Below are 22,754 nucleotides of genomic sequence, written 5' to 3'. Positions count from 1 at the left end.
AATAAAAAGAGTCCATTTCAATCATTTATAGATCTTTCTATTGGGACAGATGCCAACGGAGCGGATATATAGCATATTAAAGGAAACGCGACCTATCAACTTGGAGAACCGTCCGTCATAGCAAAAGTCTATCATGCTCGTCGGCATCTTCTTCCGCGTTGAGATCGGCAGGAGGACCACCCTCTAGGGTAACTAGCACAACAATCAGTATACTTCTTGTAGGATTTCAGTAAGATGGACATACCATGCGACCTGATGAGCAGACTCATAAGGAATGCTACACCAAAGACAGTTGCAAGTGCCACAAACACAGTCTGAGGTAAGGTTGCAACAGTCAGACTGTAAATTAAGTTGAAGATAGTAGGTGCAATAACTCGAGCAAGGGCATGCAGGAGACCAGTGGCACCGAGCATCTGTCCAATGCGTTCATTTGGTACATGTTTGGTCAGAGATGACTGCAGGATTGCAGATCCCATGCCACCTAGAGAGGCGACAACACCAGACATTATCATGACTGATGGTGATTTGGACAGAGCATAGCCAATGTACCCCAATATATCGAATATTATGGATGTGCGGATGAGAACAACGTCCAGCGTGTCTGAGCCGCGAATGGTTCCGTCTTCCTTGCACGGGGTGCGGAAGAAGCGGGAGATAAGTGGGAGCACCAGGAAAAGATTGACCACTCGCACAACATTAATGGTCGCTACAAACAGACTGGACTCCACGCTGCCCCAGTTGAACATGTATTCGGCGTAGATAATGATAACCTGTACTGTACCCAGGGCAACACCAAAGACAGCGGTATCAATAGCAGCCAGTAGCATAATATTCCGGCGTAGAGCCGGACTGGCACCGCGGCGGTTAGGGAATAGCACACTTGGCTTTCCAACGGCGGGCATCAGAATTGCAAGCGGGGTGATCAGGTTCATTGGGTTCCAGACACGCCAAGAGTACCATTTAGGAGAGTCAGAATCCACAATCTTCAGGCGATGCTTTTCGCGGGCGGCGAGCTGCCGATCCTTGGATAAAGATTCAGGCACGATGAAGAAAACCGATAGACAGAAAGTTGCGTGGAATGCGAGTGCAATGTAGAAGACGATCAGCGTGCCTCCATGCTTGATCAAAAATGCAGCACCGCCAGGTCCAACGGCGATTCCAAAGAACAAAGCACCATGGAATAAACCAAACGCCACGCTTCGTTTTTCGGCGGGGGTACAATCAGATGCATATGAATGGATCAAAGCCTGTGCGGTTGTAAATGATCCACCTAGTCCGTCCATAACGGCTCCAACCAGAAGCATATTGACCGAAACCTGTTCAGGCCATTGAGCCACAATGACGGTGATAAGTTCACTGAGTACCGCACCCATCGCGCCCAGCGCGATCATCTTGGTTCTTCCGTAACGATCAGATAAGTGTCCGAACCGGGGACTCACTAATGCTGATAGAATACCGGCAATAAGATTGAGATAGAGCTGAAACTGGGCGACTAGGGACTGAACTTGCGGGATCTGGCACTGAGGGTTGTGCTCGCCAAATATTACAGGGAGGTAGGTGAAGCCGGGGTCTTGGGTGATCTTCTCGGCGAGATAATCTCGGCAGATGAGCGACATGATTAAATTGATCTTGGGCACAGCCATTCCACCAAAGCCCAGGGTAAAAAGGACACCGAATGGGAGCAGCCACCAAATCTGTCATGCTTACAGGTTAGACAGTTGTTCCTGATGCTTTTGTTGCAAACCTCGTGGTCACTCACGCTCGGGTTCCTCCATTTCGGCCGATCATCCGTGAGGTAAGTTGGCGGTTGATGCGATAGCCCATCGGCTCCATCAATTAGGGGAGTAGTTTCATTCACATATTCAGTACGAGGGTTCTCTGATGTGCCCATCTGCGCAATATCGGGCTCCCCCACAAAGAGTTCTTCGTTTTCCATGATGAAGTCGATGACATTGGCGATGATTGCAGGATTTTACAAGAACCCAAGATTCCAAGATTATCGCATAGTTGATTTGTAAGAATTAAAACGGATTCATATGAAAGAGGGGGAATGTTAGCGGTTAGGATTCCTTGAATTCTTATCGGGATTCCATCATTGGCGTTAACTCCGGAATCTCCGCACGGACTTGGAATATATTAAGGTGTCATCCTGACAGTGCGTATATATATCGGGGCTCTGTCTAGAATTGAAAATATATTATACCGTACAATAACCCGAAATTTTATACTCTTAACGCCCCCCAACACCTAGTGCTGTGTACACATACATGCAAGGCCGAAAAAAATACTCGTGTAAGCCCAATCAGCTTATATCACCATAGAAGCATTTTCCTGGCCTGCAAAGAATTTCTTTTGGCCCAAGCATCGCTCGCTAGTGCAGCCCTGACAACGCAATGTCATCTGGCGAGAGCACAATTCCCCCTTCTGCAAGTGATCACGAGCAATGTCGGCAAGTGCCTGGATGAAGACTGGGCTTCCGTTCAAGCTCTCTGCACGCTTCACACCCGGGTTGTTGGCGTCATGGATGACCTCCTGATCGAGCTCATAGAGTGTCTCAATGTGGTCACTTGTAAAGGCAATGGGAACCAGAATCAAATCAGTCTGGCCTCGTTTGACGTACTCTTGAACGGTATCACTGGTCTGGGCCCCGAGCCACGCTTTAGGTCCAACCTGAGACTGCCAGCACAGGCGATAAGGGTTTTTGAAATTGAGTCGTTGCATCACGGCATGAACTGTCGCTGCGACTTCGGCGGGGTAGGGGTCGCCTGTGGGAGAGGGTGATTAGTGTACTTCTAGTAAGTAACCAGGGGACGTCAGCCTACCTCGGTTGACAACGCTCATGGGTAAGCTGTGGGCGGAAAACAACAACACGACCTTGTCGCGCTTCTCCTCTGGGTAGGTCTCCAGCTGAGCCTCAATATTCTGTGCGAAAGCTTCCACAAGACCGGAGTGAGAGGGCCAACGGTCAATGACACTCCATTGGATTGCGCCAGTCGGCTCGGACCCTCCATTGGCGCGCTTTCCCTCGAGACGATTACGCCACTTCCACAGTTCGTTAAGGGAACTGCCGGTTGTTGAACAGGAGTACTGCGGGTATTGCGTAAACGCGACAGCGCGTCCTCCCTTGCCATTGCCAAATCCATCGGCGAAAAGCTGCTCATACATGGTTTCGGTCAATGGGGCAGCATAGCGGAAGGCAACGTAAGGCTTATGCGGCGCAGTCTCCGGGGAGATCTTATCCAATACCTTGCACATTTCTGCGCATTGGTACTCGGACCATTTCCGAATGGGCGATCCGCCGCCGATGTCTGCGTATTGCTTTTGGATCTTCGGGGTTCTTCGGCGGGCGATGAGGGGGCCGATATACGATTGGAATCGTCCCAGGGGAATTAAATCACCGTCGGCCTGCATTTCAATGTGTTAGTATATAGATTCAGTCGGGCCATTACAGCATTTTATGACACGTACAAATAGTCTGCTCAAAAAATCTTCCACTTCGTCCGTTGTGGAAGGGCCTCCCATGTTCATAAAAACCATAGCCGTTGGGCCCTTGGAGCCTGTCGCATCTTGTGTGACTGGCGGTACTACCGTCGCGAGACCTCGTTGATTGGTCATGCATCTCAATCGACTGTTAATTGCCGACCTCCCTCCAAGGGAGGTGGTCCCAGTCAATAATTGCCTGGAGATCGCGAAAGGGCTGCGGAATGCCATGGTTGGGCCAAAGATTATAAGTGGGAACGGATCAAAAAAAAAGTCGGACGAAGATATCAATGAGGAAATGATAATTCCAACTTATATCCGACTTGGACCTCGGAGTTGTTTGAATCCGGTTCTGGGTCCTTACGTAGCTTCCGTAGCCCACCGGCTGTCAACCAATCACCGAAGGGGGATGTCAGCAGCTTCAGGCACCAGCGTCACCTGACTTTCGTGTCGCCCGCGTTAGAGAGCGCGTCTCAATACTTTTGGATTTGATTTACTGGCAACCTTTTAATATCTTCATAACTCCAAGGTTTCCCTGGCTTTGCAATCATGGCTGAAGATAGTTACGCGCGCGAGGAGGATAATTACGAGGACGAAGAGCTCGACGAGACCGTGAGTATCAAAAGCTGGGGATATAGTTACCGACTGTTAACTTTTATCTACACAGAGCTTCAAATCAGTGAAGGATGCGGTGCTATTTGCTATAGATATCAGCAAGTCGATGCTCACGCCTCGTCCATCACCTGATCCTAAGAAACATGGTGACGAATCGCCCGCGTCTGCAGCCTTGAAGTGTGCATACCATCTGATGCAACAGCGCATCATCTCCAACCCTCATGACATGATTGGCGTTTTGCTTTATGGAACAAAATCTTCTAAATTCTATGACGAAAATGAGGAAGACCGTGGTGATCTTTCATATCCTCACTGTTATCTCTATACCGATCTTAATGTTCCATCAGCTCAGGAAGTCAAGCAATTGCGGTCTCTCGCATCTCCAGTAGATGCTGATGATGATGTACTGAAGGTCTTGGAACCGTCAGAAGAGCCAGTCTCGATGGCTAATATGCTGTTCTGCGCCAATCAAATCTTCACATCGAAGGCTCCAAACTTTTCATCTCGGCGACTGTTTGTCGTGACCGACAATGACAATCCCCACGCAGACAATAAGGGAATGAGATCTGCTGCAACAGTCCGCGCAAGGGACCTGTACGATCTTGGTGTCAATATCGAACTGTTCCCCATCTCTCAGCCAGGCCATGAATTCGACACCTCTAAATTCTATGATGTAGGTTATTAGCTTTGATCAGATGGGGCTATACTCACAATTGGTAGGATATCATCTACAAAACATCGCCCAGTGATGGAGATGCCCCGGCGTACCTACAACCAGACACCAACACATCGACAGCCAAGGGCGACGGACTCTCATTGCTCAATTCTCTATTGTCTAGCATCAACTCGAGATCTGTGCCCCGCCGCTCGCTGTTTTCGAACGTGCCACTCGAGATTGGACCTGGTTTCAAGATCTCCGTCAATGGATATTTGCTCCTCAAAAAACAAGAGCCTGCTAGGAGTTGCTTCGTCTGGCAAGGGGGCGAAACTGCCCAGATTGCTAAAGGTGTCACAACTCTGATGTCCGATGACACAGGACAGGAGATCGAGAAATCTGACATCCGAAAGGCATACAAGTTTGGTGGTGAGCAGGTTTCCTTCACCCTCGAGGAACAACAGGCTCTCAGGAGCTTCGGTGACCCTGTGATCCGTATCATTGGATTCAAGCCACTGTCAGCCCTCCCGTTTTGGGCCAATGTCAAACACCCCTCGTTCATCTATCCTTCAGAAGAGGATTACATTGGCTCAACACGAGTATTCTCTGCATTGCAGCAGAAACTTCTGAAATCTGAAAAATTGGCTTTAGTTTGGTTTATCCCCCGTAAAAATGCCTCACCAGTCTTAGCTGCTATGATTGCCGGGGCCGAGAAGATTGACGAGAATGGTGTGCAGAAGATTCCACCTGGAATGTGGATCATCCCTCTTCCTTTCGCAGATGATGTGCGCCAAAATCCACAGAGCACCGTCAACCGGGCAGGGGACACGCTGAATGACGCCATGCGCGATGTTGTTCGCCAGTTGCAGCTTCCCAAGGCTGTGTATGAACCTTCAAAATATCCGAACCCTTGTGAGCCTTTCTCATTGCAATTTGTGGAGAATGACACTGATCAATGTGCAGCACTTCAATGGCATTATCGCATCTTACAGGCTATTGCCTTGGATGAAGATTACCCAGAATCACCAGATGACAAGACCGTACCTAAGTACCGACAGGTCCACAAGGTTGGTGGCTTCCATGACCCCAGAAATCTACGGGAATTTACTGACCAAACGCATGAACCACAGCGCGCTGGTGATTATATCCTCAAATGGGCCGACGAACTGAAATTGCAGGCATCCGAGATGTTCGGCGGATCAGCAGCCACCTCTACGCTAGTAAAGCGCGGTGCAAAGATCGAGGCTGTTGGTGACCATCCAGCAAAGCGGGTGAAAGTTGAAGACAGCACCTCCGGAGTGGAAGCCGAGGTGAAGAAATGCTATGAGAAGGGTACAGTTTCCAAGGTGAGCATTCAAATTCTCTTGGGTGTTTGACCAAACTAATGATAGCGCTCACCTTCAGCTTACGGTGGTTGTGCTGAAGGAATTCTTGCATTCACATGGCCGCGCTACAGCAGGGAAAAAAGCAGATCTTGTAGAACGAGTTGAACAATACTTTGAGAAAAAGTATTGAAGGCTGAAGTTTACTTGGTATCATCTTGGCGTGGCATCCAGGGTTACCGCTTTTTAGGGCCTAATTAATGAGTTACGAAAGTATCCAACTTGCCTGTTCACGTATGGCCGTGGTCCTTTCAGATCAACATTCTTTAGGGGCTTAGGCCCTATGTTCGGTCCCACCGGTGGGCCCGAGGCCTAGTACAAAGCCCACCGGGATTTTAATAGGGGTCTATTAGGGCCCAAAAAGCACCAAACAATACCCGCAAACGTCACCCTTTTTATGACTTTATATAGACCCCGTTTCACGAAATTGATATCCGAACACAGGGTAAATTAGTTACTTTTGAAAATGCGAGAAAACATTACAAAATTTATGAATTACAGAGCTTCTCAGTCGTAGTACGCTTGCGCAGATCCTAAATATATATCCAGTATCAAGATAATTATACTAACATTTACGCGATATGTTACCTTCTATCGGTCAGCCTCTGGTTAAAACTGGAATATTAAATTATATAGCTGCTATCATTCTACATTCTAGGAATACAAAGACTACATAACTAGTGGAAGGTCAAAATGAAGCGATTACAAGAAAATAGTCGAACCCCCTAAAAGGGCTATCTATAATGGGGCCTTATGGGCCCCCACGAACAGGCTGTGGGCTTGGGCTTTGCGGAGCGCCAGGTAGGGAGACCTCTACGGAGCACTTTAACGGGATGAATGATGACATAATGGACCGAAGAGGTCCCGAGATCCCGGGCTCGGGAGTGATCACGGAGACTTCGGAATTCAACAGTCTTTCCCCTTTCTGATACGTTGATCGCAGAATGATGTACTCATTTCATATGGAAAATTCTTCCCCACAAGAACACCCGAGAAGACCAAAACCAAAACGTTGCAAGATCGGTGTCGCATGTAACGTTTGTAAAGCCAAGAAAACAAAATGCGATGGTGCTAGACCAGGTAAGCGAATCAAACTACGTATCCCACAGAGTGCAATTGTATCGTGCTCACATTTGTCATGTTAGTATGCGGGCCTTGCTCAAAGAGGAAACAAAGTCCGGAAGCATGTATATACCGTGGGGCTGATCGAGTCTCTCCCTCATCAGGTGTGCGGTAAGTACTTAGAATAGACACACCCTCAGAATATAAGAATTGTCAAGTGCCATTACAAACAGATCAGCTTACGCGGGGAGCAATACACAGCTCAGATACTGCCCTTGAGAAGGTCACGATCGACAGCGCCTTCTGTAACACTGAACAGCAAAGAGACATTACATGTCCAAACAACTGTTCTCAAAATGAAAATAACGATGAGGCTAGCTTATATGAGGGAGTCGTACCTGACGGCAGTCTTTTTGGGGCATCTAGTCGAGTGCATATCTTGCATGAAGTTGGAAATGCCCCATGCTCCAAAAGAGGCTTTGAGAATAAAGGGAAAGAAAGAAGTGGAATGTCGCTCAGACCGCTTGAAAGATTGCCAAAGTTGCAGAAAAAGGAGGGTCATGGAGAACCTTCGGATATGCAATTTGCTCTTCCCACAAGGAAGGTGGCTGACAACTTACTGAGTCTTTATTGGGACTATGTGGATAGCGCCTACCCCTGGTTGAACAGATCGTCTATCGAAAACGCATACGAGACGCTGTGGACCAACGATGCAGAAACTTCTATGAACGAGAGGGCTTTGCATTGCATTCTCAATCTCATATTCGCCATATCTTGTGTTGCTTCTCAAACCCCAACGCCTCTCTCTCGGTATCAGTCCTCAGTTACCTTTTTTGAGAGAGCCCAAGGATTGATGTCCTACGACCTCATGGAAGTTTACAATTTTGAAATCATACAAATCCTTTTGCTTACAGCGGTGTATCTTCAACATGATAAAATACCCCAGAAATCATTCAGAAGCATTGGCATGGCGATTCATGTTGCACAGGATCTGGGGTTGCACTTGCCTGCGACAATCGAATCTATCAACGACTCTCGTGAGCGGGACCTTGCATGTCGCGTTTGGAATGGATGTATCATGATGGACAGGTATAGTATGAGCGGTGGATATTTTCAGCGTGCAAACTAACTCTACATATAGGATTGCTTCCATGACTTTTGGCTGCGCACCTAAAGTTTCCCAAGCTGTTGCAAAAAAGGATTGGATACTCTAGTGCTATACTCAATGGATTTTGGTGGCACTGGAAATATGACTCTGCCCTCGAAGGCGAAGTTTTACATATCATTCTGTCAACTACATCACATCATAGGAGACGTGCTGGAAACCTTCTATAACTCCATTGATTATAAAGCCGACTTTGGCTCAAGCAGAGATTCCAATGGTATGAAGTTGAACTCACCATTATCCTTTGAAAAATTCACGAGCCTGTTTAGAATAGAGTCAGACCTTTGCAATTGGGCCGAGAGTCTTCACTCATATTTTCGAATGCCATCGAATCTTGAAGATCCGACGCCGACAAAGCACATCACACGTCAAGCAAACGTTTTGCGCGCCCGGTTTGTATCTTAATACCTGCAAACGTGAAACGCGGACTAATTTTTGTTGGCAGATATCTCTCTGTCCGACTCCTCCTTTTTAGACCTTTCCTATCACAGGTGCACCATTCAAAAGCAGAAAACGCTTCTGGTGTCAACTTGTACTCGGAAGCTCAAATCATCGGAAACGTGGTCCTTCAGTGCCAGATTCAATGTGTCAAAGCTGCTGAGGATATGATAGGTTTCATCGTCAGAAATCTACCAGAGCAGACGCAAGCGTATATATTACCATCGAACTGGTACACTGTCTCATGTGAGTGACTCCTGTACACGAGGGACAACGGGGCAGCTAACGATGATCAGATATATACATGGCGGTAACTATTCTGCTTGCAGCACAAATGTCCTCACAGATAGTGGAACATTTCTCCCTTGCTCGTTTGAAAAACCTTTTACAGAAGGCTCGTGATATTTTGAAAGAGTATGAAAAGAACGCTGCGTTGGCTTCGAGATGCAGCTCTGTTCTCAAGTTGATCCAAGAAAACATTGATATGCGCAGCTCTGAAACAGACTGTGCTGCCGGAGAAGGCCCCCAAGATGCAATCAACCATGACAACACAATGATACAAGGCGCAACCATGGAAGGGCAGGAGTCTCAAACTAATCTAGAAAACTTGGCATGGCTCGAAAATTATGCGTTTGATTGGAACGATTGGCCTTTGTTTTTTGCACAACTGGACGACGAGACCGGTCCGGCCGAAAGATGCGGAATGTAGCAATGGCTTCGACTCATCTAAATCACACATATACCTTTCTCGCCGCGTAGGTCTGCTGAAAGATTAACATTACCAATGCAACTTTGAAAGCTCATTGCACCAAAGTGGTGGACATGCTCTTGCCGTATTTAATGCATCACATGAGGCTCACATTCAAACACAAAAGGAATCAAACCTACCACCAGGGTCAAAGTTGCATTAAAGCAAGTGTCGAAAGCTTCAATATCTTTGATCTGACGTATTCATGGTCTTTTCTAGCGTATTGGCTGAGTTCTACCCTGGGTCAATTGTAAGTTCCCTTACATCTTATTCGAAACAATCTTTTTATCCTATATACCCTTGATCTCAACCAAAAACTGTTGTTCAAATTTGAGGGATAGAACTAAGAATGTATGATTGTATGATTGCTAATCGGAGAAGATATATGGGAAACAAAGGATGGAATCTGAGCAAATTTTGCCCCTATCTACACACTAACTGCCGTTGACTTGAATCACAGCATCGCAACCCCCAGATCTGCTCCAGACCACAGCAAATCAATCTAATGACCAGTATGTAATGTCAGAATTCGCCATCACCATTGGAAGTCAGATAACCACTCTCCAAGGATCAAGCTACAGCCATTGTATGTTCTGAGGATGATAACAATGGGGAACCGAAGGTGTCAACCAGCGAGGTGTGATGACGGAATCACTCAACTGCACAACAGGCTTCAGAATGTCCACATGGCCCCATGGTCCATCTTCAAAACTGGTCATGAGCGATTTAGTTCCGGATTCAAAGTATTGCGGGAATACCCTCTTCCATCCATCCATGACGACGAGAAGAATCTCTATCACAAACTGGGAAGAATTCATAGGGCCCCATTTAAACAACTGATTGCTCCGTTCAACAACTTCCGGTGAGTAAAGACCGATCTCGGGCTCCAATGAAATTGCGTCGGCTTTCACTAAAGAGCTTGTTACCCGATATGAGCCGCCTAGTCGAGCCCGATCCCGGAGGGCCATAATAGTCCCCAAAGCCCCCACAAGGCCAGTGGTCATATCGGATATCGGAAGCGGCGGAAGAACGCTAGTACCGTCCTTGAAGCCCAAAGACCGGCCCATCACATAAGACGATCCCGAGGCTGCATCCCCAATCTGCTGCCAGCCGGGTCTTTCATGGTATGGCCCGTCCGGGCCATAGCAGTTCTCCTCGACGTAAACTATGCCTTTACCACGGTTACCGGCCATCTCGAGGAGATCGTTGACGCCAAAGCCCTTCCTTGCGATCGCATTAGGGCGGAAGCCCTGAACAAAAACATCGGCATCCTCGATAAGTTCCCGCAATCGAGACTTGTCTTCGTCTTTGTTCAGATCAATATCGATAGTGCGTTTCCCTGTGTTCAGGGTGAGTTGCAAGGCCTACACATGACCAGTCAGCACAAAGGAGTTCGACCAGGCGTAGGGCGGAAATTCGTCACTTACACCAAGATCTGTTAATCGGCTACAATTCACACGAATGACATCGGCACCAAAAGCGGCCAGTATATTGCCAATTACAGGGCCGGCAATAATGCGAACCAGCTCAATCACTTTGATACCTGCTAGAGGCCGGCTATCGCCCGTGATATTGGGCAAGGGGGAGGGAGGAGTCGGAATTGCATGCGACTGTCGAGAGTAACAGACTAGTGGATGATCTGCAAGCCTCTTTCCCATCAGCGTGTCTGACCAGCCTTGAGGGGTGAAGCAGATGCTGCCACAAAAGCCATTCTTGATGTTGTGCATTTCCAACTCGTCTGCGGTCCATTGCTCTACATGCCGGCTGATGTAGTCATAAGCTTCATCTAAGGTCTTGGCAGGGTAATCAGGATCGATTCCCATCGATTGGAGGACCGGAATGGGATCCAGGGAACCGTGAAGTTGATACCAGACACCTGGAGTCTTTGTCTTGTAGATAGCAGTAGTTCGTTGTCTGATCGGTGTGGCCATACAGCCTTGGTCAAAGTCTCGCTGAAAAAGGGTCGACAGTTGACCCGATTTGACCAGTTCGGATACTTCTTTCCCTTCCACGGAAGCGGCAAAAATCTTTCCCAACCAAATACCAGCATGATCGGTGTTGACAGTAACCTGCTGGCTACGTGCCAATGTGCCATCACGATCTTCGACAATTTCGTGGGCTACAACTCCACACATGGCATGTAGAGCAGCTGCAATGAGAGGGGCCTTGAATGGGCCAGGAATGATTGGTAGCTCGCTACCCTCGAATTTGACTGTATCCCATAGCTTTTTGTCTTGAGTGAACCCAGGAGTGTTCTTTGCAATATACTCAAAAATTCGAGCAGTGTCCTGGGGAGCTGGAATGAATTCCGTATCCATGAAAGTCCCAGGACCGTATATATCGGCGCTCGGTGTGGTTTTGTGTAGATGTGCCATTGTGAATCTGGCAGAATGTTGCCAAATCACTTTTTGAAGAAAAGCAGAAGAAAAAGGACTAAGACTTGTTTAAAGGCAAGAGTCAAGACCAGCGCAGGCTTGGTGCAGCTTCCATAGACGAACGGGTATAACACATGGTTGTGGCGAAGTATTTATGCCTATTCGCCATAGACACAACGATCCGTGAAAGATATGGATCATCCCATTCCGAAGCTTGGAAGCTCCCGAGTCGGAAGGCCGCAAATGGCACCGGATGTCTTGGCGCTTCCCAAAACGGAACCGGAGCAATTTATTCTTTTTCCCTTCCTTTTTGTCATTGGCTGCAAGTATCAAGCTCCACAAAAGCTAAAATGCCTCCGTCCAATCATGCAGAGATCGTCGAGCTCCGTGAAAGGCTTGAACCAGCCGGAACCCGGCAGTACCATAGAATCTTCTTTCTTTCGGGATGGCTTCGACCTCGAAATCGCGGAAGCCAGTAGACACTTCCGAGGAGCATCTTTCCCGATTGAGTGCGTAGACCTCGGTACCTCTGAACTTGTTTCGCCGCCTCGGTACTCCGTACCCATTGACTATTTATTGGCCTCATTACACACACAGTCAAACAGAATAGAATCTCAATTTGAAGCAGGAATTGGAATTCACGCTTACCAAGTCAAAAGCATGGCTCTTCCTCCAATCAAAACCGTTGGTGTGATCGGCACTGGTGTGATCGGCGCCAGTTGGACGGCATTATTCTTGGCCAAGGGCTTGAAGGTCATTGTGACGGACCCAGCGCCAGGAGCTGAGGCCAGACTCCGTGATCAGTTGCTGAAGCACTGGCCAAGCATACCCAATGCCAAAGTGACACAAGACGAATACTTGAATAATTTCAAATTTGTCGAGGAAATCGACGCTTATCTTGGGGATGTAGATTTGATACAAGAGGTGAGTTGACCATCGCAAAGCGAGGTTTATTCGACTTTGTTGCTGATTGATATTCCAACGTAAGAACGGACCAGAGAGGCTGGACTTTAAGCGCAGTCTTTTCGCCCATTTGGATGCAAATACCCCCGAGCATGTGCTTATCGCATCGTCCTCTTCCGGCCTCCCTTCATCGGAATTCATTACTGAATGTAACAAAAACCCGGCCCGTATTTTGATCGGCCATCCATTCAATCCCCCGCACTTAGTGCCCCTGGTCGAGGTAGTTCCCCACCAAGGAACGGGTGATGCGTACGTGACGGCTGCACTTCAGTTTTACCGAAGCCTGGGCAAAGATCCGGTACTTGTTAAGAAGGAGACTCCTGGGTTTATTGCGAACCGGCTTCAAGCAGCTGTTTGTGCGGAAGCCTATAGCCTTGTCTCGAGGGGTATCGTCTCAGCCGAGGACCTTGGTTAGTATATTCCATTCGGTTGAATGTGTGCGACTTGCTCTGACTTTATTAGACAAAACTATGACATCTGGCCTTGGCCTTCGCTGGGCTTTGACTGGACCTATCATGACCAACACTCTTGGTGGAGGTGGAAACTTCAATCATTTCATGGACCACCTGGGGCCGGCGTTGAAAACGTGGTTGGATGATATGCACCGGCATGAATTTGACTTGAATTCTCAAGATGTCGACATTCTTAAGGAGAGAGTGAATGAGTGGACTTCGCAGGCCAACTTGGAAGAGATTGAACAAAGTAGAAACAAGCGTTTGGTTGATTTGATCAAGAGCAAATCTGAGGATTCTGTCTAGTTGAGAGGCAGCCTTTCTGCCGTAGGCAGATGAAGACCTTGCTCCTCCTTACCTCTTTGATCTTCTATCTTTTCTCTCAGTGAATAACTTAATACAATCAATAATTCTTTTCCTCTCATAATCAAGAAAGATTTAGCAGTATCCGAACCAGGCGGAGGTCTCTTTGGACTGTAGGTAGGGTTGCGATAATTCAAAGTACGGTGGCCCTCATTTACCCAGGTTGAATGCTATATCCGTCATGTTTCGTATATTGATAGTCAGAACGTGCAAGTGTAGCTTACCTGTTGCCCTTTGAGCTAGAAACTTTCACCATGGTCACCACCGTTCACTTCTTGAGCTTTCCACGAAAACCGAGGGAAAAAAATACTGAAGCTCTGAGTGGTGTGTATTCCAACACACGAACTAACAAAGTGACTAGACCCGGGAGTTTTCATTGATTTTTACTGAATCGCAAATATTATGCAATTAAAGCAAAACATACATAACCAATGCCCATATAGACTCACGAAGTTGCCTTGCGACCTTTTATTTGAGACCACCGGTACTGATAAACACCGTCAACCGACATGAGTCCTCCGTGGGAGATGACCAAGGAGAAGCCTTTTGGGTTCAACTACGACAGACTGCCAGGGAGGCTATTTTCCTTTACAGATTATTGTGTATCGACCTTAGACGCAAAATGTGTTGATATTTGAATTGTATAATGTCACTTATTGAATGCGAGCGCTAAATCCCGATACGGGACAGTCAATAAAGCAACAATTTCTGATCAATTTTAGCTATACAATGTCTTGACCTCAAAAATTACATTCAAACCCGGCTGACGCTGTTTGCGACGAGGCGAATTTATTGCGTTAGGTTATACAGAATACTTACGTACAGGACACAAGGTTTCCAAAAAGTGAAGAAAGTGAAGGCACTGAGTCACAAGAAATAGATACTCTCATTGCAAATCATAGGCGGATAACTTGTGCCGAGTCTTGTAGCAAGTGTCTGCCGGACTTGAGCTCAAAGGGTTTTGCCAACAGTGCTGGGGCGTCCCTAATGAGCTCCTGAAAGTATGGTGCAGCACGGTGTTTGTCCAATGCGTCCTGGTTTACATATCTGAGGAAAAGTGTGTCAAAGAAAGACCATCAATAGGTAAGGGAAAACAGATGACAACGTGTGGACGCACCTCTCAACGACTATGACTTCATTTGTATCCGCAATAGAGTAAGCATAGTATAAAATAGTCTCAGGCTCGTTCTCCTGAACCTTCTGGGTAATATAGGCTAATTTCGTAACGAGCTATAGGTAGGACGCGACGAAAGTTCGTCAGTTCAAAGGTCTATGTTTGGGGGAAGAAAAAGTACTCCTGATGACAACAGCAACCTTGACCCGAAGGGACATGGGTATGTTAGCCGGAGTTGAAGACTTGACTTACCTCGTCACGCTTTTCCGGTTTGGCCGTAAGAATCGCAACTTGATTGATAACTTCAGATGACATTTTGAGCTATTAGCGACTTGAACGTAGTTGTATGGCACAAAATATGGCAAATTGAATAGTTGCAGTTAGAGAGGGATAGACTCAATGTTTCCAGGAGGCCAGGATGCGGTTATATATTCCTAAGAGCAGGTGAATTTGTAACGCGCACGTGCTAAATAGGCAATTGGGGGTCATATTAATAATCCCAGTTCCGCGAAGAACCGGGAACAGAAGTGACACAGAAATAATAGGAACCGCGCTAGGTACAGCCTGCCGAAAACTCCATTCACAAGTTAGTTCCGAAACCGATAATTCACATAAACGTTATACTGTGCTTGCTACTTTGTTCTATGTTCTTTTGTTTGGGCCCTATCCCGAAAGTGGCAAGCTAGACATAATATGACGTTTTACTAAGATGGGGCATTCCTCGGGAAGCCGAGAGTTTTCGGGATCCCAAGTTGAGTGGGTCAACGGAGTACAGTAGCGTCATATCCCAATGTCGGAACCTCCCAATTAGGCTCCCGAGTGTATTCCGGAAGCCGCCGGCCGATCTGGTCGCCTATGCCGGGTAACAGTCAATCGCCTGTCTTCAAAATGGAATTCATGCTTAGAGATTTTGCTACCAATTTTCTTACCTATCAAGCCTTTCCTGCACGCAGGCTTAATCACCCGGTCTCTTTTGATCTCTTTTCATATACTCTCAAAATGGTCAAATCTTCCTTTGCTGCGGTCCCCACCTTATTTTGAACCCAGAGTCCAATGGCAGCTTTACAGTATGTTGTACTGGCCAATCGGATGGCTCGTGTTTCCGTGAGCTGATCACCAACATCAGAAGTTTGCCCCAACATATAATCTCCCCAACATTGGAGATGCGATCACAGGGGTGGGTAGCCTGCTCGGGTGAGTAAGCCATGCGTTGGGTATCTATTAGCCGTGATCTATTTTCTTTTCTACACACTTTTGTTCGTATGATTATTTTTTTTTTCTCATAAGTTCATTTCATCCATCGGACTATGTATTCTCCTTACCATTAGAAGCGAATGACGGAAAAGGAAATTCACATTTTGAGAGTAAATATCCCTCATTGGAGCAGTTGAATACATGCCTTCTCAGTTCCTAAATTTGCTTATACTAGCCATAGGTTCCAGGATGTATTTCTACCTGAACCGACGTATCTTCGCCGAGTCGGTTTTATTCCAGAATGTTCAATATTAAGATCATTGTTCTTTGGCAACAATAATAATATTAATGCTTTCGGATTTCGTTTCCTCGGATTTTGCATATAGCATTGAATTAGTCATTTACACACTCGAATCGGAATTCTATATATAACTTGGATGGTTTGAATCGAGTGCCCAAGCAAATTTTTAATAGTATGTTGTATGGATTCCCGGTGCCTAAATCATTTATAGCCTACTTTTCTGTGCATGTGTTATATCATATGTCGCAGAGAAAAGTCAGTTTATATACCTGTACCCTCTACTCTATACCGTATGGCTAATTCTTGTTATACTTCCAACTGTAAAGCTAGGCTAGCAAGGAATGTCTAGACAAGCAGCATCTAAAAAGCTACAGCTACTCAACGAGATAACTTTGAGAAGATTGGACATATTTTATTCAAGAAATACTCAAGGCTCAGGTTCCATCATTGAGGAATCTGAAGTGGTACCTTGGCAGTAATAGGCAGCGCTTGGTCGGAAACCCTCCCACGTTGGCTGGGAGGTCGGAATCTTGGTGGTGGAACTTTGGAAGAACCCCCTGGCTGACTAACCGCCATTTTATGCTGAAATGTGGGGAAGTGGGGGAACCCCAGACTTGATCCTCAACACCTATTTGCATATTGCTGCGGGAAAAAACAATCTTGGCAAGAACGATTGACATAGAATCTTTCTGCGGAGCGTTTCTATCAGACACATGTAGGACCAATGTCTTTCGTCTGATCAGATCCGTGTTCCAATAGTACAACCAAATCACCCCGCCAATTTTCGAGCCCACAGATGATATGGATAGGACACGTTCATGAGATGATCGAAAATGCCATACATGCAACAAGACATTCTCTAAGAAAGAGCATCTCACTCGACATATTCGTGGTCACACCAAAGAAAGGCCTTTTGTATGCCCTGTCTGTGGAAAACTATATTCGCGGAGGTACGAGATTTCCCAGACGGTCAGACAAGTTTGATCTTGTATTAATATTGCTAGCGATGTCCTGCGTCGGCATGAGCGCAGCCACAGTATTGTGCAGGAGAGCCTGACAGCTGTATCCCCACGAGGATTCGCTGACAGTTCTGCGATGCTCACACCTCCATCTGCAGCTGATTCGTTGAGAGTTTTCTCGGGGCTACCTTCTAATACAGCAACTCATGCTTCCCCACAATTGTCTGTCAATGCGAGTCAAATGAGTATACCTCACATCAATACTATCGATTTTGGACAGCCCACTGCATCTACACAAAGTGGAGTAGGTGAATCAGCCCACAGTTCAGGACCTGGAGCATGGTTCCTTGAAGACGATTTTGATGTCAGTGCGCTTGATTTCTCAATAACCTCTACGATATCCGAATGGGCGCAGATCCCGAATGTGTTTCCTGTTGCGAGTCTATCTACTGGAGAGCATGATGTTTTCACCCCCGTTCGAAGCGCTGTTCAAGATATTGAAGCTTCAAACATGGCTGGGGACACAGTCAAGCGAAAATGGTTCACCCATATGTCGCCATCTGATGAGAACCAACCAAATCGAGAATTTGCCGGCATAGGAGCAAACTTGCCAGGACAAACGAAGGCAAATGAATCTTACCGAGCTGGACTATCCCAAAAGCTCCGTCGACCTATGGAGGATGAGGTACTACCATCCTCAGAGCAACTGAACCTCTTTGCCAAATTATACTTTCATCGGTTTCATCCTTTATTACCAGTCATACATGCTCCTTCATTTCGGCCAACGGTGGAAAACTCTCTATTGTTCCTCTCAATCTGCTCCATTGGCAGCTTATTTGTCGGGTCTTCTCGGGCACTGGCTCAGGGATCACGCATATTTGAGCGGCTGGATAAAGCGATTTTAGCATCATGGGAATCCTTCTTGTCGGAAAGCCGACCAGATGCCCTGTCTATGGTACAGGCTGCTATTTTGGGTCAAACCTATGCTATTCTAGCTGGGAAGCCCAAGTACCTTGTTCTGGCAGATGTATTGCACGGGACAGTTGCCTCATGGGCCCGCGAAGCAAATCGATTAGGTGCTCTTTGCAGCCAACCACAAGATATTCTGAGCAGCGCAGATATTGAACAAAGTTGGCATCGATGGATTGATAGCGAACAACGTGCCCGAGTTCAAGCCGCATTGAATATCCACGATGCCGAGCTTGCTGCTCTGTATCACCACGAACCGATTCGCAGTCATCGACTTCGCCAATTTCCCCATCTGGCATCTGACGAATTGTTCTCGGCTCCTACTGCGTCCAAATGGGAAGTTCTTCTAAAGCAATCAATTCAAATCCAGAGTGAAAATCAATTGAAAGCTCAACTCTCTACCAATCCATTCCCAGTCACAGGCCAAGACTCTAGATTTACTGCGTATGGAATCCTTGAAGGAATCAGCGCTCGTCTCATAGATGCCAAAAAGTCGCAAGCGTTCGACCATCTAGTCTGTCAAGATACCTCCAATCTCTTGATTCAGTGGTGGCAGACATACCATACGACAGGCCAAGACCCGTTTTGTCTACCCGTGTTGTGGCATTCCATTTTCATATCGCTATACGCAGACATGGACCTTCTAGAACGAGCAGTCGGGCGAGATGGTCGGGCCCCGGCCCTGGAAGCATCGGGATCGGCACGAGAATGGGCCTCTTCTGTGGATGCAAGCCGCTGCCTCGTGCACGCATCACTGATCGCCCGGTATCTCGAGCGCATGAGTATATCCGCCGAGCCAGCGTTACATGTCCCTCGTGCGCTATTCTCGGCAGCACTGGTATACTTGTGTGTTTCACAATATGCGCCCAAACATGTTGTAAGTGCGGAGGCGTTTACGTCGCCGGAGGTCAACTTGCTGGGTGAAGGGGCTGCAGAGGCTGCATGCTGTCCTGGTAGTACGCAGAGTAGTGAGTACTCTGTATTTACAGATTTGGATCAATTATATGGGATGATTGACCTACTACAGCGGGGTGGACGTTGGGGTATTTCACAGGCTTTTGCGCATGTTCTTTCTACGGTGCTAGATGAGGGCAAGGGTGCTTATGGATAAATTTACATTGTATACGAGATCTCATGCGGATCACTGAGATCTCGCAATATAGTCAAATGATTCTAGCGATGAATGCCGATGCCCACAGCCGATTGTTCCTCCCCCAATATCTTGCGGGGTGAGACTCCACTATTGTGGGACGCCTGTTACAATTAGACAAAATAGAGAGAAGATGATCTATCTCGGTAAATGAAAGATAAGATTCGGTCAGTCTGAGCTTTCAATCCTCTACATCTAATTTCATTTGTAGTATCCTGGTGGTTGTTTCCTTTTTGGAACTCTATACGTGAAGATATGTCTCGTAGATATATATCCGAACCCTCACCCTCTTTTCCGCACACATTTTGAAGACAGGTTAGCCTTCATTCAACCACAATAAGCCTAGTCTTCGCTGATCATCACAAATCCTTGGGGTGTAACGGTTTGCCCCCGCGGAAGAGAATGGCGGGGGACTTGCAGCTCTACCCCGTAAAGCCAGCCCAGATTAGAAGCTGTTTATAAGAATAGCTAGCTATTTCTTTCTGCTATCAAAATTCTCAATTGATCTGCTCCCAACTCATAGAACAGCAATGCCGGTCTTCACTGAATATTCCTACTCATCTCGGGACTTAAGAGTCCTGCCATCGTTTGCACTACCCCTACCTCGACTAGCACCCCCATTCGAATGCAATGATCAAAACAAAGATAAATACGAAGCAGTTGTGGTCGGCGTATGTGGCCTCCAATTCCCCCGATACCAACACAGTATTCAACTTTCGAACAAGAAGAAATTCTAACATCAACATCTAGGCCGGACCCGCGGGCCTAATGCTGACTCTCCTCCTCTCTCGCTATGGGCTTAGCGATACATCCCTCCTCTGTATCGACGCCAAGCCAAGCACACTGAAATCTGGCCAAGCAGATGGTGTGCAGCCCCGCACACTCGAGGTCTTCAAATCACTCGGGATCTCAACCGAGATCGAGAACGAAGGGTGCCAGATGTGGCAATTTGCATTCTGGAACCCGTCCCTTGATCCAAACAAAGTAATCGAACGTACATCCGTTGTGCCGGAAGTTATTCCTCCAGCGCGGTTCCGGTACGAGGCTACCATCCACCAGGGACGGATCGAGCGTATCATGGAGACCGACCTGCTGCGGTACTCCGAGCGGGGGATTGTGCGAAACACAAAAGTTGTGGAAGTCAAAATTGACGAAGAAGGTGATGCTGAGTTCCCGGTGATTGTGACTATGGCTACAAATGGTGTCGAGAAGACAGTTCGCACGAAGCATCTTGTTGGTGCGGATGGGGCGCATTCAGTCGTCCGACAGTGTATGGGGTTGCGGCTGGAAGGGGAGTCTTTGGATCATATCTGGGGTGTGGTTGATATGGTTGCTGAGACTGATTTCCCCGATATTCGTCGCCGCTGTGCTATTCATTCTCCTGCAGGGTCCGTTATGATTATCCCGAGAGAGAGGATTTCTACGGGCGAATACCTCACTCGGTTATATGTTCAAGTTCCTGAGGTCGCGGCCCCGGAGTGTGATCAAACGCCAAATGGAGTAGAGGGTGTGAAGGCTGAAGATGCTCGGCAGCGGAGAAGTAAGATTACCCCTGAGGGGATTCTGAAACAAGCTGCCGATGCAATCAAACCATACTCGCTTCGGCCCAAAGAGGATGCTATCGACTGGTGGGCTGCCTATCAAATTGGCCAGCGTGTCTCGCCTGAGTTTATTGTCAATGATTCAAAGGGAGTGGCGAGGGTTTTCATTGTTGGGGACGGTAAGCTCGCTGTGAAAAGGACTGCACGGTATCCAACTAACACGAATACATATATAGCCTGCCATACACATAGCCCGAAAGTAAGTCTTCACAGAAACTACTCTCTCGAGGACATGGCTAACTCAAACCCGAAAAGGCTGGCCAAGGCATGAATGTTTCAATGATGGACTCCTACAATTTAGCCTGGAAACTCATGTATCACATCAATGGGCTTGTACCAGAACCAACAGATTCCAACAGCCCAGCCCCGTTACTCAGCACATACCAGACAGAACGTCACGAAATAGCCGAGCAGCTCATCGACTTCGACCGGAAATTCTCTACCATGTTCTCAGGCCAGATGGGCGCAACTGAAGGACTGACACAAGAAGAGTTCCAACAGGCCTTCGAGCTCGGCAATGGCTTTACCAGCGGCTGTGGTGTGGAGTACCCAGAAAACATGCTAGTCATCAGAGACGGTTTGCACAATCATATCAAAAGCAAGAATTCAAACCCTGTCACAGGAACGGACTACATATCCGGAATCCTGAGACCAGGTCGGAGATTACTCAATGTACGATTGCTGCGACACGCTGATGGGTGGCAGCGGGATATTCATGACGGTAGGTCAAGCGAGAAGAAGGATTTGGGTGCGAACATGATATCTGACCAAGTAACTCCATAGACATACCTTCGACTGGCCGCTTCCGCATTTTATGTCTGACATCCACCGACCTTCTCGATCAGAACAGTGACTCAGTGCAAGCACTGGAAGCAATCACTTTACTCGAAGCGCAGTTCCCCAAGTCGACTATCGAGCAGATTATTCTGCATCCCCAACTGCATCGGTCTTTTGAGTGGAATGACGTGCCGACGTGCGTGAAGCAACAGGCTGAGATGCGCTTCTATGATGGGTCAGCTTTAGATGATGCGTATTGTATCTATGGTGTGAGCCCGACACAGGGCGCATTGGTGGTGGTCAGGCCTGATGGGTACGTTGGAACTGTTGCTTGTCTTGGTGACGTGCAGAGGATAGGTGAATATCTAAAACAGTGTATCCGAACTATCTCTGGTAATTAGTGCCTGTCTTGAGATTGTATGGCGTTATTTATAGAATCAAGAAACTTATATTTTGAATGATAAGATATTTTGGCCACTTGAAGGTTACTTCATAGGTAAAGCACGGAGTCATGTTTGATAGTGGAGGTCGAACATATAAAGATGTGAGTTTTCTGAGATATATGCTTGAAAAGTGAGAAATCAAATGGTAAGAATAAACATTTCATGTACTCTATATGTTCAGATGTCAATCGATAAAAGTGACGAAATATGTTCACGAGCCACTGTCCTCAACTCGCTTGAACGCAACGAATTTATGAATAGCAAGAAAACGTCCCTTGAAAACTCCGATGCAACGAAATAGTTGCCCAAACTCCAAGTACGTAGGTGCTGTACGGTTGGGTTTTTGTACTCACGCAATGAAATCATTTGCACATAATGACGGAAAAGTCTGTGTAAGGGGGCGAATAACGCCACATGTCCCACGATATGTCAATATCAGCCTGGGAGATGACGCTGAATCGGGCAATGAATACTCAAGCTGAGAGCAGATTCAACACTGCCCATAAACTTGACAATAACATAATTCTTCATCAGGACAACTGCGAAAG

The 22,754-nt window shown here is 47.1% G+C and overlaps 9 protein-coding genes across 9 annotated transcripts; 5 read left to right on the top strand and 4 right to left on the bottom strand.

Annotated features, from left to right (window-relative positions):
* Positions 1-115: 115 nt before the first annotated feature.
* Positions 116-1,936, bottom strand: N7500_006932 (putative tetracycline-efflux transporter; the record flags this gene model as incomplete). The annotated part of the gene is made up of 3 exons (XM_056678076.1): positions 116-192; positions 245-1,694; positions 1,760-1,936. The coding sequence occupies 3 exons, from the start codon at positions 1,934-1,936 to the stop codon at positions 116-118; spliced, it is 1,704 nt and encodes a 567-aa protein (XP_056533076.1).
* A 371-nt stretch (positions 1,937-2,307) lies between these two features.
* N7500_006931 (ferrochelatase HEM15) lies at positions 2,308-3,711 on the bottom strand (the record flags this gene model as incomplete). The annotated part of the gene is made up of 3 exons (XM_056678075.1): positions 2,308-2,765; positions 2,823-3,405; positions 3,469-3,711. The coding sequence occupies 3 exons, from the start codon at positions 3,709-3,711 to the stop codon at positions 2,308-2,310; spliced, it is 1,284 nt and encodes a 427-aa protein (XP_056533075.1).
* Positions 3,712-4,029: 318 nt separating this feature from the next.
* On the top strand, positions 4,030-6,265 carry akuA (uncharacterized protein; the record flags this gene model as incomplete). Its single annotated transcript, XM_056678074.1, has 5 exons — positions 4,030-4,092; positions 4,148-4,768; positions 4,816-5,662; positions 5,714-6,096; positions 6,155-6,265. 5 exons carry the CDS (start codon positions 4,030-4,032, stop codon positions 6,263-6,265), a joined length of 2,025 nt encoding a protein of 674 aa, XP_056533074.1.
* Positions 6,266-8,680: 2,415 nt separating this feature from the next.
* Positions 8,681-9,506, top strand: N7500_006929 (fungal specific transcription factor domain-containing protein; the record flags this gene model as incomplete). The annotated part of the gene is made up of 3 exons (XM_056678073.1): positions 8,681-8,751; positions 8,805-9,043; positions 9,094-9,506. The coding sequence occupies 3 exons, from the start codon at positions 8,681-8,683 to the stop codon at positions 9,504-9,506; spliced, it is 723 nt and encodes a 240-aa protein (XP_056533073.1).
* A 614-nt stretch (positions 9,507-10,120) lies between these two features.
* N7500_006928 (uncharacterized protein) lies at positions 10,121-11,920 on the bottom strand (the record flags this gene model as incomplete). Its single annotated transcript, XM_056678072.1, has 2 exons — positions 10,121-10,909; positions 10,973-11,920. 2 exons carry the CDS (start codon positions 11,918-11,920, stop codon positions 10,121-10,123), a joined length of 1,737 nt encoding a protein of 578 aa, XP_056533072.1.
* Positions 11,921-12,286: 366 nt separating this feature from the next.
* Positions 12,287-13,641, top strand: N7500_006927 (Dehydrogenase multihelical; the record flags this gene model as incomplete). The annotated part of the gene is made up of 3 exons (XM_056678071.1): positions 12,287-12,844; positions 12,909-13,293; positions 13,346-13,641. 3 exons carry the CDS (start codon positions 12,287-12,289, stop codon positions 13,639-13,641), a joined length of 1,239 nt encoding a protein of 412 aa, XP_056533071.1.
* A 953-nt stretch (positions 13,642-14,594) lies between these two features.
* N7500_006926 (putative quinol monooxygenase) lies at positions 14,595-15,127 on the bottom strand (the record flags this gene model as incomplete). Its single annotated transcript, XM_056678070.1, has 3 exons — positions 14,595-14,745; positions 14,816-14,928; positions 15,065-15,127. 3 exons carry the CDS (start codon positions 15,125-15,127, stop codon positions 14,595-14,597), a joined length of 327 nt encoding a protein of 108 aa, XP_056533070.1.
* A 2,380-nt stretch (positions 15,128-17,507) lies between these two features.
* On the top strand, positions 17,508-19,346 carry N7500_006925 (fungal specific transcription factor domain-containing protein; the record flags this gene model as incomplete). The annotated part of the gene is made up of 1 exon (XM_056678069.1): positions 17,508-19,346. One exon carries the CDS (start codon positions 17,508-17,510, stop codon positions 19,344-19,346), a length of 1,839 nt encoding a protein of 612 aa, XP_056533069.1.
* A 569-nt stretch (positions 19,347-19,915) lies between these two features.
* On the top strand, positions 19,916-22,164 carry N7500_006924 (putative phenol monooxygenase; the record flags this gene model as incomplete). The annotated part of the gene is made up of 5 exons (XM_056678068.1): positions 19,916-20,056; positions 20,136-21,105; positions 21,163-21,185; positions 21,242-21,707; positions 21,770-22,164. The coding sequence occupies 5 exons, from the start codon at positions 19,916-19,918 to the stop codon at positions 22,162-22,164; spliced, it is 1,995 nt and encodes a 664-aa protein (XP_056533068.1).
* Between the last annotated feature and the right edge of the window lie 590 nt (positions 22,165-22,754).

This window comes from Penicillium coprophilum, assembly GCF_028826855.1.
Source record: "Penicillium coprophilum strain IBT 35676 chromosome Unknown utg000004l_segment0_segment0, whole genome shotgun sequence".
NCBI classification, from domain to species: domain Eukaryota; kingdom Fungi; phylum Ascomycota; class Eurotiomycetes; order Eurotiales; family Aspergillaceae; genus Penicillium; species Penicillium coprophilum.
This window is presented reverse-complemented; position numbering and strand designations above follow the sequence as displayed.